Here is a 17730-nt window from a genome sequence, read left to right as displayed (position 1 = left end):
GTAGTCTGAGACAAAATCTGATGCGTCAGGGGGTCTTTGGATGGATTAGAGGTATATCTTTCTGAAGAGGTTCTATCTGGAACCTTTAGTGAAAGACAAGGCTTCGTTTTTCAAGGGCAAGTCTCCTGAATCTCAAGCTCGCTTTTTAAAATTAAAAAAGAAAATAAGAGCATTTCATTTCAGAGGATGTTTTCCTTTTTGGAAGCCAAGAATCGTTAGTTATCCAAAGGACACCTTTCTCTTTGTGTTGCAGAATCAACTGAAAGAAAGATATTTTTGGATCTCGTTGGAGTTTTGTGATGGTTGAGTTTGATTCACACGCATTTCAGTGTCTTGGAATAACATTTGATAAAAGAAACAATTCCCTTCCTATAACAAAAAAAATAACTCTTGCAACTTTTCACTGGCAGGTGAAATGCATGTTTTATGCTCCATGTGTTTAAATCGAGTGATCCAGATTCGCCTTTTTGAGTGAAAAAGTCACAAACGTTTCACAATTCATGTTTTGGATTTACATTTTCTAATTTTAAGAGTATTGCACTTGAACCCATTTCTTAAAGTGCCATTCCACCATTGGATGTATTCTTTGGCATAAAATACAGTATATTTTGACAACATATATAAATGGTATCACTAGACAGAGAAATCTTTTAGCTTCAAAATGATATATCAAACATAATTTTTTGACAACGACAAGTATATTAATTTTGCGACCAAAGTCACCTACCCTTTTAATTTCCGCGCTTGATGTCATCGGCAGGTTCCCCTTCTTGTGTACCACGTGACGTGTGACGTGGCACATATTATCAGCAATGGCGGATAGAACGCGATAAAAATAATACCAATAAATCTAGCTAATACCAATAAATCTAGCTAACTGAAAGATTAATTCAAAATTTTTCGCAATTTTTTTGGCCCCCATATACGAGGAGAAATGACTCTCTCACTTTGGGGGTTTCCTGGTCTAAAAATAGACCGACACGTGGTACACAAGAAGGGGAACCTGCCGATGACATCACGTTTCACTACCGCGCGGAAATTAAAAGGGTAGGTGACTTTGGTCGCAAAATTAATATACTTGTCGTTGTCAAAAAATTATGTTTGATATATCATTTTGAAGCTAAAAGATTTCTCTGTCTAGTCATGTTGTCATAAAATATATTGTATTTTATGCCAAAGAATACATCCAATGGTGGAATGGCACTTTAAAGCTGTTAATAACAGGGTGTTCAAAAACTTTCGACTGGCTGTCCAGAGCAAGCTGACTTGCCTTAATGTTCCAAGAAACCAGCAAACAACAGTCCTTTATTAGAAGAATTCATACTGGGAGGTTCAGGGTCATGTCAGTCAGAAAGTACACCATCTCGCATCAGATCACACACACTGAAAGATGAAAGAAGGTCTTGGCCATCATGCTGGGCAGAATGTATCACCGTGAGAGTACTTTCATGGGGTTTGTTATGGGGGCATCGTCACATCACTTGAGACGAGTCCAGATCTGAAAGCCATTTCATCATCAGGAGAGAAAAAGAAAGAAAATCTCCTGCACTGCTGCAGCAATAACTCTGAAATAGAAACTAGAGCAAGCAACACCCCCAAGGAGCCTTACACAACCCCATACAAGGCAGTACAACACAACACCGCACATCCCTGCTGACAAATCCAGAGCTGATGGGTTAAAAATGAATCACTGGGATCTCTCTCGCTCACCCTCACCTGTCTTTTGTGAGTCTAAAGCTCGTCCTAAACCATATGGCAAGAGGAATTTGTTTAACACTAGCCCTGTGTAGAAACTGGTTGTGCATCAGTTGTCCCACATAAGCGGGCAATATTACATCCACGATCAGGACATGTTGAAGCACAGGGATGTGCATAATAGGCGCTTTCGGACCGGAGGAACTTTTTCATCATTGTTAAAACTGTCAGAGGAAGTTCCCCCTTTGTCCTGTGTCCGTACTGAGAACGGTCATGGTTCTTAGAATGCTGTTTTGAGGGCCTTTTTTTTAGCTCCTACCTCAGGGTAGGTAATCTCCCAGAACCATGAGTGACCTAAGTGTACGTTGGTTGAACACGAGCCAATGCAGCACCGTCAACCAGCAGTTTTAACAATTTGTGTAAAATGTGAATTGTGTAAACAACATCTCTTAATAATGATGTTAAATAATGGAGGGAAAAAACAGACAAATGGACCGACAGTGAAGCCCAGGCTTTATTGAGCGTATATGCGACAGAGGAAATACATACTGTACACCACCATTTTAACTCTAATAATCTTCGCTCGCATTTCCTGCTAACATCACACTAGCAAGCTGGCTTGCACCACTTCAGCGTGTCTATGGACAGTTTGAATGTAAACATTAAAGCTAGACGGCCTTTCGATTTCATAAAATCGGTGAAATTTAGTTCCGTCTGAAATGTGGTGATTGTGATATCTGTTTATTTCTGTAATATCTCACAAAATATCAGGCCATTCTGTGGCTGGGAAGTTATTTAATTTGAGGGGATTAAAGCAAATAATGTGCATGAAATCGCTCGCTTTGCGCAGTCAAGCAGACAGAGGAAGTCCGTGTGCGCATGCGCAGGTTTACCTTCTTCTTAAGAAGAATAGCTTTTATTGTCACTGCACACGAAATTTAATTCATCATAGGAGGGCAAAGCCTCTGCGTACGTGTGCGCTGCCACTCTTGGGCGCTTCAGTCCCAGGCCGTCACATGTTAACCTACTGCATGTCTTTGGATTGTGGGGGAAACTGGAGCACCCAGAGGAAACCCACGCGGACACAGGGAGAACATGCAAACTCCACACAGAAAGGCCCCCATCAGCTGCTGGGCTCAAACCCAGAACCTTCTTGCTGTGAGGTGACAGTGCTAACCACTACACCACCGTGCCGGGTTCTTTTGGGTTTTACAGCAGCTGGCATCCACAGTGCTGCATTACTGCCATCTACAGGTTTCCCTTTGAGCGTGCACTGACAGTTCCATCATTCTGTCGCTAAACGAACAGCTGATCACACCGAGGTGCTCGCTGAGCGCCCATATTTATTAGTTTGGTCCTGCGTTTCCTTTCCTTCATATATAACATAACGTCTTTTCTTCTCGTTTTCTTTCCATTACTGTAGTCAGTCTTTCACGTTTCATTCGCACACTCACATCCTCCATTTTTCTCTCCTGTTTCAAATTTGTATCCCACAATGCCTTGCGTGAACAGGGAAAGCCCACCATGTGATGCATGACGTAGTATCTTGAATTGGGTCATGGTGAAGCAGGAAAAAATAACGGAGAATTGAGGGCCATGTGGCTCTACGTTTGTTAATTGTTCTGTTTAAAAAATATATATATTGGAAATCTGTGATTCAAATTCAGTAGCTTTTGGTCACTAAACAAAAATAATAATTGGGTTTTGGGGAAAATTCTTTTTATGACCTACACTTGAAAAATCTGAAAGGCAGTACAGCTTTAAAAAAGCCCTTGAAGGTGTCTCATTCTCAAGGAGGTCCCCAGGAGGTAGTTCCTCAATAAGTCCCTGTAAAAACAGTGCCAAGTTTCCCAAAAGCATCGTAGCACAAAGATCATCATTAAATGGTTGCGCGAGCAGCACAATGAATACTCACTCTCCTAGACAAGATGCTTTTAGTGTTAAGAGGCTTTTGGGAAACACATCCCCATTTGGTCCAATGTCTGATGATGTCCACCTTATTTCAGTTTATACCACAGTGTGGATGAGTTCTCGAATCTGATTGGTCAGATGATGTTCATTACATCTGTATAACACCATGTCTCGAACGGTAGCTCAAGCTGTAACATGAAAGGCAGGTTAATATTAATGCACTCATTCTGGGATGTCACGGTTTCTATAGTAACAACTCATTCACAGGGACTTGTAGAGCAGACACTGTATATACAGTCAAGCCGTAAAGTCTGCACACCCCTTTCACCTTCTCCACATTTTATTACGTTCCAGACTTATTCTACAATAGATTGAGTTCATTTTTTGTCACAAAATTCTCCACAAAATAGCCCATAATGACAAAGTGAAAGCAGGTTTTTAGAAAATATGTAATTTTATTTGACTGACAAAAGTAGGTTATTTAGGGGTCACATATCTGTACACACCCTTAGCCTAATACTTGGTTGATGCACCTTTTGGCAGCAATTACAGCTTCAAGGTGTCTTGGGAAAGAAGCTATGAGCTTGGTGCACTTGTTTCTGGACATTTTTGCCCATTCCTCTTGGCATATCCTTGCAAGCTCCGTCAGGTTGGATGGGGAGCATCGGTACACAGCCATTTTCAGCTCCTTCCACAGATGTTCAATTGGATTCGGGTCTGTGCTCTGGCTGGGCCCCTCAAGGACATTCATAGACTTTCTCCAAAGCCACTCCTTCGTTCTCTTGGCTGTGTGCTTCGGGTCGTTATCATGTTGAAAGGGTAAACCTTCACCCCAGCCTGAGGTACAGAGCGCTCTGGAGCAGGTTTTCTTCAAGGATCTCGGTGTACTTAGCTGCATTCATCTTTCCCTCTATCAGGTCTAGTCACCCTGTTCATGCTGCTGAAAAACATCACCACATCATGATGCTGCCACCGCCATGCTTCACTGTAGGGATGCCATTAGCCAGGTGATGAGCGGTGCCTGGTTTCCTCCAGACGTGACGCTTGGTGTTCAGGCCAGAAAGTTCAATTTTGGTTTCATCATGGTTTGAGAGTCCTCTAGGTGCCTTTTGGCAAACTCCAAGCGGGTTGTCATGTGCCTTTTACTGAGGAGTGGCTTCCATCTGGCCACTCTACCATAAAGGTCTGATTTATGGAGTGCTGCCTGGATGGTTGATGGTCTGAAAGGTTCTCCCATCTCCACAAGGATATGCTGGAGCTCTGTTAGAGTGACCCTTGGATTCCTGCTCACCTCCCTGGCCAAGACCCATCTTCCCAGATCGCTCAGTTTGGCCGGGCAGCCAGGTCTAGGAAGATTCTTGGTGGTTCTAAACTTCTTCCATTTACGAATGATGGTGGCCAGTGTGCTCTTTGGGACCTGTAAAGCCGCAGCAATTTTTCTGTACCCTTCTCCAGATCTATGCCTTGACCCAATCCTGTTTCTGAGGTCTGCAGATAATTCCTTTGACCCCATGGCTTGGAGTTTGCTCTGACATGCCCTGTCAACTATGGGACCTTATACAGGCAGGTGTTGGCAATCCCCAATCATGTCCAATCAGTTGAATTTACCACAGGTGGACTCCAGTTAAGTTGTAGAAACACCTCAAGCTGTATCAGTGGAAACAAAATGCACCTCAGCTCACTTTTGGGTTTCATATCAAAGGGTGTGCACACTTGTGTACATGTGATATTTTACATTTTGATTTTTAATAAATTAGCTCAAATGTCTAAAAGCCTGCTTTCACTTTGTCATTATGGGCGATTTTGTGGAGAATTTTGTGACAAAAAATGAACTCAATCTATTGTAGAATAAGTCTGTAACGTAATAAAACATGGAGAAGGTGAAAAGGGTGTGCAGACTTTCCGGCTTGACTGTAATTTAAGATGAATAATAAATAGACATTTGGGGGGAAAAAACACTTTGTTTAACAAAGTAAAATCTTTGTTTGTTTTGGGGGCATTTATTTAATATTTATGGAAGGAGTCTCCATTGTAAGGGCTTTGTAACAAAGTTTCCCAGCTCAGGAACGTGTTCAGGACAGACAGAGGAGTTTATGATTTCTGATTTCTTGCTAAAATAACAGAGAGAGAGAGAGAGAGAGAGGTAACGGTAACTATGGCTGATAACTGACTTGTCTCTCAGACGTTCGACAACATTAAATCGAACTAAATCTTTAAAATGGAGATGGTGTCCTTCATTAACAACTCAAACATTATAATCCTTGGCAAATCACTGCGGTATAAGCTGACTAACCCTCTCCAGAACATGCCATTATTGGAAAATAATGTACTTCAGGGCTGAGTGGAGAGGTGGGCTTTGTAGCTGCACTCTGCTGCATGTCATGCTGCATCGCAACACCCTGATGTGTATTATTTTCATTTCACAGCATCGTCTCAAAACAGTGACGGTACAGCCAGTGTTATAAATTTAACCAGCTAATATGTCTGATTGTGTCTGATCAAGTAAATGCTACAATAAACTCCTTAAAATAGCTTTTAAGTGATGCTTTATTTACTGCTGATGATGCGAGCAGCGATATTGACGTGCTAATTTCAGGGTTGAGGAGAACGTCCTGACTTTCTGAGTAGGAATTTCTGAGTTTTTTTTAGTCTGAGGTTGGGAAATCGAAGTTAATGAGCTTTACTTGAATGCAGTATAATGATGATAATTAGGAGAGGAAGATGAAAAACACTCAACACTATGACAACAGGATAACAGCAGTAGTAACAATAGCAACAACAGAGATTCGGAGGCAGGATTGCAGATTGTGTGGGGTCTAATTTTTATTATTTTTGAAGAAAACTGGAAAGTCTGTCTTTCTCTTTTTTATTTTCTTAGAGGCGACAGGAATGAAAGACAAGACGAAATAGAGAGACAAAAAATAGAAAGACAACAGAAAGGCAATAGAAAGAAAAACCCAAGAATGATGAGAGAGAGAAAACAATCAGTCAACAACAAACCTAGAAGGGCACTCGGTTGAGTGAATACTTCCGCCAAGCCGTATATTATCAACATCAAAATCAAATCACTTGAACCTGGGATAATACTAAAGCTGTCCACCAAATTTCATCAAAATCCGTTCATTACTTTTTGAGTTGTGTTGGGAAAGCACAAATAAATCCTGGATCCACGTGCATATTTGGATCCTGGATCCACATACAGATCTGGATTTGCATCAAAATCTAATCAACTGTTCCTTGGCCCATGGCCCACCTTTCCACCAAATTTCATCAAAATCTGTTCACTACTTTTTGAGTTTCGTTGGGAACAGACAAGTAAGCAAAAGCAGGCGAAAACACAGCATCCTCCTACAAAGTTTGCAGAGGTAAAACTAAATAAATAAACAAACAAACAAAAAAAAAACTGCAATATTTGTGCAATGATTATATAAATGCAAAAAGAGAACAAAACTCGATCATCCCCCAGCTGATGATGAGGCAGGGAGGCACTGACACGGACATGGCAACCAGCACGCTGCACCCTCCTCGCCCTGCACTGTGACCACCTCAGGCCACCTCTCCAGCAGCTCAGTGTCCATCTGGCCGTGACTACCTTCAGCTACCAGGTGGCCCTCAGTGTCCAGGGCATGGTTGGAATGATCCGTGCAGCTTATTTACATGTTTCCAGTGCTCACACAAGATTGTATTTCACTTTGATTGAATGTTGAAAAAATGCCTCATGGCACAGAAATGTTTGATTTATTTTTAACACTCTGGAAGGCATTGGGTTCATTCTTAATTCTCTCTCCCTCTTTCCAGCAGAGCAAAGTGCAGAACCGCCCAGCGCACCGAAGGCCCCCGTCTCCCCACATTTCTTGGTGCCTGCTTCTCCGTTAGCATCTGGCCCCTGTAAGCCGAGTCCTGCGTCCTCGAGTTCGCCGGCAGAGCACAAAGCCAGTGCCAAACCGAGCCAGGCTGAACCAAGCGCAGAATCTGAAGAGGAGAAAGCCAAGAAGCTGCTCTACTGCTCTCTGTGTAAAGTGGCTGTCAATTCCCTGTCACAGCTGGAAGCTCACAACACAGGTGCGCCAAACATTTGGCAATTCTCCCTCAAGAATCCCTTGTGTTCCTCACTCTCATTAGCACCGACTGCTCAGAACAGCCGCTGGTCTGTGAGCGCTAGGTCTCTCAATCCCTGCTGTGTTGGTTCTGTCACAAGGACGTGTTTCATCAAGCTCAAAAATCCGCCGAGGTGCTAATTGATATGTTGAGAATGCTTGACCAGATATGATTTAAATCTGAGCTAGATGTAAACTGCGAGTTTATTTCCATGACATGAAAGGAACATCTCTAACTTGCTGAAGGAAATTTGATATTTTTGGGTACCATAGACAAAGCTGCTAATGAATATGCATGTATAGTTTCACAGCGTTGAGTGCTAATTGCTTTTACATTGTTTCAGTGATAGCATAGCGTTTTGAGCATCTGGTCTCTGCACTGCAACTGATAACATGATTTTGCAGATCTGAAATAACAGGAGTAGACTGCTGCTGCTGCTTCTCAATGGAGATTTTTCTTTCTTTTTTGAACGAATGAATGAAACTTTATTCAGACACAATATATCATCTGAGAGAAAATTTACTTAAAGGCTTAGTACAATTATATATTATAAAATAAGAATTTGCAGACAATAGTTGCTACAATTATTGGTGTATGGTGTGTGTGGCTGTTGAGAGTATAAACTTTCGTGCCAACAGCCACCCATGTCAGATTACAATTTTATTTATTTTTAGAACTTTATAATTCTAAAATTAATTATCTACAAATAGACACTGCAACTAAATACACTTTACTTATTTACACATAACTCTGTGCATACTTACACGAACACACACACTGAGCCTGTAACTTATCATAGAATTATGAGGGTATAGAGAAAGAAATGCTGATCGCTGATTTAAAATAAGATATGATTTTAAGGCTTATTTTAAATAATGAAAGAGATCCTAAGGCTTGTTTCTTGTGGGAATTCATTCCTTCCCAGAGTTTGGAGACGAAAAACTGAAAGGAAAATTTCACAAAATGTGTCTTGGCAGGTGGATGAACAATATTCCCCGTAGCTGAAAATCTGATGTAAGAATGTTGTTCGTGAGCCAACCTGAGCAGATTTCTGAATGTTTTAGGAACTAGTGAGTTATTTAAAATTTAATACGCTAGTATATACAGACGCATTCAATTTGAAAATATTCTCAAAAGTTAAGATTCCAAGGATATGATCATATAAAGGAGCAGCGTGTTCCCTCGCACCGGCAAAGAAAATGTGTCTAATGCACTTATTTTGTATTGTTGAAATCCTAGTTAGGTTGGATTTATAGGGCCATGCCAAAATACCGTAAGATAAATCTGGCTAAATTAAAGAATAATGCACATCTGTTCAAGTCTTCAGATTAACAGACTATCTTAGTTTACATATGATTGCTATATTTTTGGATATTTTGCGATGGCCTGCTTTAATTTGTTGCTCCCAGCGTAAGTATTTCTCAATATAGACTCCTAAATACTTGATATAATCCTTTTGCTGAATGGTTGTTATAGAAATATTAACAGGTTTTTTTTTTTTTTTTGGGGGGGGGGGGGGGGGGGTTTGTGGAGTGACTTAATTTGTTTTCTCAAAGTTAATAGTCAACTTATCAGTACAATACTCCGTCACTAGCTTAAATTCCTTGTGAACAATACTTTCAATGACAGAAGGATCATTATGCAAATAGAAAATATTTGTGTTGTCTGAAAACAATTTCAGTTTTTGAGAGGCATTGGGAAGATCATTTATGTATAGGAAAAAAGTAATGGTCCAAGAGTGGAACACCATAACTGATTGGCAAGAAGTTAGACTTGATATGTATGTTGGATGTTGTAGTTCCATATGTCTTCTGTTTTATTGTTTTGGTGTTTGCTGGTTGTGGTCATGCTCCAGATCCAGGCTTGGGCGGCGAATATCCTGGCCTTGGTCTTTCATGGGCGGTGTGCGTTTTCTCACTCACTAGATTGTGGCATCTGGTCTCATTCATTGTGACAGTTGTTTGTGTCAGTTGATGTTTGGAGCCATTGTTCTTGCCAAGCTTGGATCTGCTACACCCTGTTTAGCAATGTGCCTGTGGTCGCTTCGTGTGGTATTTTGGGGTTGCGGTGTCCAGTAACGCTGCTGTCATGCTGGCTGTGTGGTCCAAACCAGTGTGGTTCTGACTTCTCAGCTATATCACTGAAGTTGGTTGAAAGCAACTTTTGAAGGACAGGAAAATCTGGAAAATCAGCAGCAGCATTTAATAATAACAATAATACTAACAAGTGTTGCCAGGCAAAACAAACCCCGCCCGGCAGCACTTATTTTATACTTATATGTTAATAATGGTAATATTTCTCAATCATCAGCTGTCAGGTTATAGTCCTATAACCTGACATAATCCATTAACTTGAGTTTGACATTTCAAGGTCAGAGGTCATGGTGGCAACTGAAAGCCCATATGGGACTTCTTATATGTTAATAATAGTAAACATCTGGCTATCATGAACCATTTTAAATTTATAGCCCTTTGAAAACCCATGACCTTGAGTTTGACCTTTCAAGGTTGAAAGATCATGCGGCCAAATGAAAGCCCATATGCAACTTCCTATAAGTTGATAATGGTAAATATCTGTCTACCATTGACCGTTTTGAAGTTATAGCCCTCTGAAAATCCATGACCTTGAGTTTGACCTTTCAAGGTCAAAGATCATGGTGCCAAATGAAAAGCCATACGGGAGTTCCTATATACTCATAATAAACATCTGTTTATCGGCAACCGTTTTTGAGCGATAATGGAAAATGTTATTTTAACTGATGACCTTGACTCCCCGACTTTTAACCCCCAACCGCTACAGAGACTGTCCAAGCTACCCCATCATGCAGCGTATGGTTGGAAGCAGAATTGAAAGATACATATTTTGGTTTTGGCTTGAAGTCAAAATGATGAATTTGAAGAAAGTTATCACAAAAAAAATTGACCTTTCCGGTGACCTTGGCCTGATTATCCCCCAAAATTTAATCAGGTAACCTATGGACCATTGCCCACCTGCCCTGGAAATTTGAAGTCAATCAGTGCAACCGTCTAGATGCTAGATTGTTAACAGACAGACACACAAACAAACTGCACTGATTAAAATACCTCGCCCAATAATAGACCACCGATAATAAACACTCTTACAGAATTAGCATATCATTCTCTGTCCATTCAGCTTCAGAGATTCATTTAAGATAAGCTATATTTATATGAGTAAACTTTCCCCTCTTTGGCCTGTTGTATCCAGCCCTGTCACTAGACTCTGGTCTAATGAGCCTTTTTCAGCTAAAAAATTTACAAAAATGCATGTGATTGGATAAACTGCAACAGAGGAGAGGATCTGCTACAGACGGTGTAGTGGTTCGTGTTTAGAAAAATAAACAACAACAACAAAAATCGCGTTTCTAAATGACGGAACAGAAACACATTGGTGCTCTCGTCTGGAGAGTCCTGGTCATGCCAAATACCCCATGGTCACCATAGTAGGTGCCTATAGACCCCTTGCGCATGACATCACGCATCAAGTGATAATTTTACCTGGGGGACAAACACACCGTCTTTCCTGTAAGCAAGGCTCATAATCAAATATGGTTCATTTTTGCGCTGTTTTTGGTTGTTCCAATTGTTCAAATAGAGAGAAAGCAAAAAATAAATTACCGTCTAGCCGCGATCAAGAAAAAATATGGACAAAAGAGAAGCAAATGCTTCAAGAACAATGAAGAAATGGGTGGCTAAAAAGAATACGATGAGAGGAGCTAAGCCTGAAAACTCCAAAGAAATTCGTGAATACCCGCATTTGTAGCGATCATTTTATTTCAGGTCAGAACTTGTATTTAAAAAAAAATTGAAAGTCATAAATGAAAGCAAGATATTTTGTTATTGTACAAATAATAACACTTCAGATATTGTTTTAACAATAATAAGTATCAATGTATACATGAAAGAGTGCAAATAGCTCTGGAACTAGATGTCTGTGGGGTTATTGAGACATGGAGGGGTGGGAATACCATCTAGCCCACAGTTCAGGTCGGGGTCCTTTGAGGGTAAATGCTTTGGCTTTCGCAACATTTTCTTCCCGAAAGCTGATGTCGGGAAAAATTATTTACACAAAGGTTTTCTTGCTTTTGTAGTTTTTTTAACTGTTCATCCATGTCAGGACTCTTCAGGAAAAAAAAAAAAGGACATTCCAGTATCTATGTAGGTAGCACTAATGCTAGGCTACAAATCTGCACCGTCACTCCAGTCATTTTGAGGAATTTTGTACGGATCTTGACCGCTAATAAACTCTGATTTCTGCGTATATCTATCCTTCATTTCTTTCTAAGATTATCCAAGTAATCCAGTAGTAGAACTTTTTTAGCTGTAGTTTTCTTCAGACAACAGCAACAGACGCCGGACATCTTCAATATTGCTTGTCTTCAGTATGTGAACAGTATGTAAAAAAAGTTTGCGTGTCCCCCAGGACAAGGGTAGCGATGGTCGCGAACATAAATGTGACGTCAGTGCAAGGGGTCTATAGTACCGTTGAAAGTTGACAGAACGGACATTCGAATGAGGTTTTAAAATGAGAGGAAAAAGCACTAGAAACTTCTAATTTGGCTTAATGTTTTTTTTTTTGTGTGTGTGTGTGTATTTCCATAAATATATTTTTATTCATAATTGAAAAAGCTGTGTTTGTTATTGAAAATAATTTTTACAATGCATTTTTGTGAACTTGCTAAAAAGGGAATGAGATCTGATGTGTCACTGGAACACACGTTGCTCAGCAGTGGCCAGAACATGAAGGTTAATCCCAGTTTAAATAATATTTCCTGACGGGAGTGAAATGTCATGTGTTGTTGGCTCTCATCTGTCACGGCAGGTTCAAAGCACAAAACCATGCTGGAGGCGAGGAACGGAGCCGGCCCCATTAAAGCCTACCCTAGACCTGGCTCCAAACTCAAAATGCAGGCCAACGTTCTGAAGGGTTCTGGATTGCAGAATAAGACGTTCCACTGCGAGATCTGCGACGTCCATGTCAATTCAGAAATCCAGCTCAAACAGGTATGTGTCTGAAAGTCTGAAACTCAAAGAAGCATTTTTGACCAAAAAATTGGGCTAGTGACTGTAATCGTTGTACAGGGGGAAAAAAAGGATCCCTATTAGCTTTCACTAACTGCTTGATGAAGGAAAGTTCAGTAACACTACCACTTTTCATTTGTAAACTGTTCTGCATTAGGCAGGTGCAAAGATTTGTTAACATTTCTTATATGAATTCCTGCCTAATTCTGTATCACTTTTAATGACATTATTTTGAATGATATTACAGTGGTGCTTGAAAGTTTGTGAACCCTTTAGAATTTTCTATATTTCTGCATAAATATGACCTAAAACATCATCAGATTTTCACACAAGTCCTAAAAGTAGATAAAGAGAACCCAGTTAAACAGATGAGACAAAAATATTATACTTGGTCATTTATTTATTGAGGAAAATAATCCAATATTACATATCTGTGAGTGGCAAAAGTATGTGAACCTCGAGGATTAGCAGTTAATTTGAAGGTGAAATTAGAGTCAGGTGTTTTCAATCAATGGGATGACAATCAGGTGTGAGTGGGCACCCTGTTTTATTTAAAGAACAGGGATCTATCAAAGTCTGATCTTCACAACACATGTTTGTGGAAGTGTATCATGGCACGAACAAAGGAGATTTCTGAGGACCTCAGAAAAAGTGCTGTTGATGCTCATCAGGCTGGAAAAGGTTACAAAACCATCTCTAAAGAGTTTGGACTCCACCCATCCACAGTCAGACAGATTGTGTACAAATGGAGGAAATTCAAGACCATTGTTACCCTCCCCAGGAGTGGTCGACCAACAAAGATCACTCCAAGAGCAAGGCGTGTAATAGTCGGCGAGGTCACAAAGGACCCCAGGGTAACTTCTACGCAACTGAAGGCCTCTCTCACATTGGCTAATGTTAATGTTCATGAGTTCACCATCAGGAGAACACTGAACAACAATGGTGAGCATGGCAGGGTTGCAAGGAGAAAGCCACTGCTCTCCAAAAAGAACATTGCTGCTCATCTGCAGTTTGCTAAAGATCACGTGGACAAGCCAGAAGGCTATTGGAAAAATGTTTTGTGGACGGATGAGACCAAAATAGAACTTTTTGGTTTAAATGAGAAGCGTTATGTTTGGAGAAAGGAAAACACTGCATTCCGGCACAAGAACCTTATCCCATCTGTGAAACATGGTGGTGGTAGTATCATGGTTTGGGCCTGTTTTGCTGCATCTGGGCCAGGACGGCTTGCCATCATTGATGGAACAATGAATTCTGAATTATACCAGCGAATTCTAAAGGAAAATGTCCATGAACATCTGTCCATGAACTGAATCTCAAGAGAAGGTGGATCATGCAGCAAGACAACGACCCTAAGCACACAAGTCATTCTACTAAAGAATTGTTAAAGAAGAATAAAGTGAATGTTTTGGAATGGCCAAGTCAAAGTCCTGACCTTAATCCAATGAAAATGTTGTGGAAGGACCTGAAGCGAGCAGCTCATGTGAGGAAACCCACCAACATCCCAGAGTTGAAGCTGTTCTGTACGGAGGAACGGGCTAAAATTCCTCCAAGCCGGTGTGCAGGACTGATCAACAGTTACCGCAAACGTTTAGTTGCAGTTATTGTTGCACAAGGGGGTCACACCAGATACTGAAAGCAAAGGTTCACATACTTTTGCCACTCACAGATATGTAATATTGGATCATTTTCCTCAATAAATAAATGACCAAGTATAATATTTTTGTCTCATTTGTTTAACTGGGTTCTCTTTATCTACTTTTAGGACTTGTGTGAAAATCTGATGTTGTTTTAGGTCATATTTATGCAGAAATATAGAAAATTCTAAAGGGTTCACAAACTTTCAAGCACCACTGTGTCTTCTTAGACAGCATATGTACTTCCTTCATTATCAGTTTTGTGCGTTATTGCACATAACTCTATTATTACTAAATTTCATTTCAGTCCATTAAAGTTGTAGTTCAGCCACTTCCTATAAATGGAGCTGATCAGCCAATACACACATCTCTGGTGTCTGAAGTTATCATGTTTAATTTTGGACTGGAGCTACAAGGCTAATATACTTAATAAATCGAGGAAGTCTGACAGGACTTCAGTCTTCCTGCCTCATGCTCAGTGTTTCCGGGATGGACTGAATGTGCTGTAAGTGGACACCTGACCATCAGTTCTTCCATCTGAAGAACTGATGGTTCTTCCTGACCATCTGGTTCTTCCCCAAACTTCTACCACAAACAGTTTTATTGAAACGCACAATTGTATAGAAGGTCTTTGTATGCTGTAACATTACAATTTCCTTCAGTGGAACTCAGAGGCCCAAACTTGTTCCAGCATGACAATGCTCCTGTGCACAGAGCAAACTCTATAATGACATGGTTTACCAAGGTGGAAGAACTCAAGTGTCCTGCACAGAGTCCTGACCTCAACCCCACTGTACACCTTTGGGATGAACTGGAGCACTGACTGAACCCCAGGCATTATTCCTCACCCAACATCAGTGCCTGATCACAGTAATGGTCTTCTGGCTGAATGAACAGAATTCCCCACAGCCATGCTCCAAAATCTAGTGGAAACCCATTGCAGAAGGAGACTAAATCTGTCAGAGTGTTAATGGTTTTGGAATGCGGGACATCTGGGTGTGATGGTCAGGTGTCCATGTATTTTTATCCATATAGTGTCGCGACCAATTTAGCGTTGTGCTAATGGCACGTCTAAATCTTGTCACTGGGCTCAAGCAACACCATTTATATTTACATTATGCCCCTGTTCAGAGCAGCATCCGCAAGTTCTATATGGCTTCCCACAAAAACATATCTGCTTGTTAAAGTATTGTTGAATCGCTTCTCTCCTACTTGATTCTGAAGCTTGTGCAGACTGATGGATACAGTGATTGAGATTCAAAAACGAAATAAAGTTTTATTATTAAAGAAAGGAAAAAAAAGAAAGCACAACTTTATTCATCACACACTTGTGAAATTTCCTCTCTGCATTTAACCCATCTGAAGCAGTGAACACACACATGAGCAATGAGCACACACACACACCCAGAGCAGTGGGCAGCCATGCTAACAGCGCCCAGGGAGCAGTTGGGAGTTCGGTGCCTCGCTCAAGGGCACTTCAGCCCAAGGCCGTCTCATATTAACCTAACCTGCATGTGTTTGGACTGTGGGGGAAACCGGAGGAAACCCACGCAGACACGGGGAGAACATGCAAACTCTGCACAGAAAGACCCTCGCCGGCCGCTGGGTTCAAACCCAGAACCTTCTTACTGTGAGGCGACCGTGCCACCCATGATTATTATTATTATTATAAACAAGTGCTTTGACAGGAGCAGATGATCGTTTGAACTGCAAACTGCATTTGAACTAGACATGAATACAAATCAACCCAAAAATAAATCACATTCGCTTTGGACATGGTGTGCGAAAAAAAGGATTTGCTTCCACTAGCACCGCGTTCAAATTAAGCTTATTTATCATTTGCATGAAACATACAGTATGGACATTGACATGCTTATGGTGAGGCTCAGGTCAAGTTCTTAGACATAAAATTATCAGGCACAAAATATACAAAACCTTCAAGCTCAACATGTTGAACACGCAAACTTCAGCTCATAATGATGTATCGGAATTGGCGCAAGTGTTCTCTCAACCCACTTTTCATTGTAATGAAAAAAGTCTTTGTTTCATTATGTACAACAGGCAAGCATTTGAACAACTCAAAGCTGCATACAGACTGGGTTTACATCCCTGTATGGGAGCAACTTCTCTCATTCCGTGTGCAGCTTCACCAGTAAAACTATTCCATTATGGAAAAGCATGTTTTTTTGTTTGTTTGGTTGTTTGTTTGTTTGTTTGGTTGTTTTTTTCCCAAACAATATACATACAAAGTAGACAAGAGCATATGATGAAATGATTAAAGCTCATCTAGATGTACTGCAACCCTACAAATCTGCTAGTCTTGGGTGTATGGGCCGGTAGAAAACACAATTATGAGACTGGGGTCACTCCCAAACACCAGACCATCCATCCATTATCTAGACTGTTATCCTACTGGAGGTCACAGGTGGGGGACCCCTATTTGGTGGGGGACTTCAGGCAAGAGGTGGGGTACAATCTGGACAGGTCACCAGTCTCTTGCAGGGCTAACCCAGAGATGAACAACCATTCACACTTGCATTCACACTTGGGCAATTTAGAGTAGCCAGTTGACCTAATCTGCATGTCCTTGGACTGTGGAAGGAAACCAGAGAACCTGGATCAAACCCACAGCTAGCTAACTAGTTGTTGGGTACAAGACCACCTTAGTTGAGACCAGTGGAGTCCAAGTCAAGGCCAAGTAGGACGGTGGGGCAAGTCCATGACGAGACCAGTACCTCTTCTCTTGCTCTTCTTGCTCTTGGTGAGGTCTTCATCTGCTTTCGGGTGGGTTTGCCTGCTCGCTACAGGGCAAGTCATGTTTGATGGTAGAGAGGAGCTGTCTCCATCTTTTCCTATTCTCTATGTAACACCTAGCCAGCTCCAGGTTGCACTTCTTCTCCCAAAAGTAGTACCAGGTCTGATTGTAGAGTTTGCCTCAGGTTTGTCCGTGGGTGACCAACACCCCAATGGCCATGGGCAAGCACCCAGACACATAGGTATGTTGGTAGTCTGCTTTTCTGCATCAGTGAAATGTGGCCAAGGTAACAGAGTCGACTGCACCTTATTACGGTGTTGATTTTTATGACAGCCTGTCCTTCTCCTTATTTCATTATTTGAGATGTGATGGTAAAACCGTCCCTTCAAGATTCACAGGTATGATGGAAGCTTTCAAATCGGCTTAGCTAGTCCTCAGCTAGGCCGAGTCCATATCGAGCCCAAGACCAGGACACTCAGATATGTTACTTTGCTGGTTGGAACATCTTACTAACCTGACATGAAATTTCTCTTGAATTAATTAAAATTCTCATCTCATCTCATTATCTCTAGCCGCTTTATCCTGTTCTACAGGG

The 17730-nt window shown here is 41.1% G+C and overlaps 1 protein-coding gene across 10 annotated transcripts in view; it reads left to right on the top strand.

Annotated features, from left to right (window-relative positions):
* znf385b (zinc finger protein 385B) overlaps nucleotides 1–17730 on the top strand; it is a 520848-nt gene that overhangs the window by 492492 nt on the left and 10626 nt on the right. For 8 of the 10 annotated variants that reach the window (XM_060928955.1, XM_060928950.1, XM_060928954.1 and 5 more), the window contains 2 exons: nucleotides 7405–7668; nucleotides 12544–12725. In XM_060928955.1, coding sequence (XP_060784938.1) covers nucleotides 7405–7668; nucleotides 12544–12725 — 446 coding nt within the window. The remainder of the gene's footprint in view (nucleotides 1–7404; nucleotides 7669–12543; nucleotides 12726–17730) is intronic. The other 2 variants (XM_060928953.1, XM_060928957.1) reach the window with 2 other exon arrangements.

This window comes from Neoarius graeffei, chromosome 9 (assembly GCF_027579695.1).
Source record: "Neoarius graeffei isolate fNeoGra1 chromosome 9, fNeoGra1.pri, whole genome shotgun sequence".
NCBI classification, from domain to species: Eukaryota; Metazoa; Chordata; class Actinopteri; order Siluriformes; family Ariidae; genus Neoarius; species Neoarius graeffei.
The sequence above is the reverse complement of the archived record's forward strand: the minus strand, read 5'-3'. Positions and strand labels throughout refer to the sequence as shown.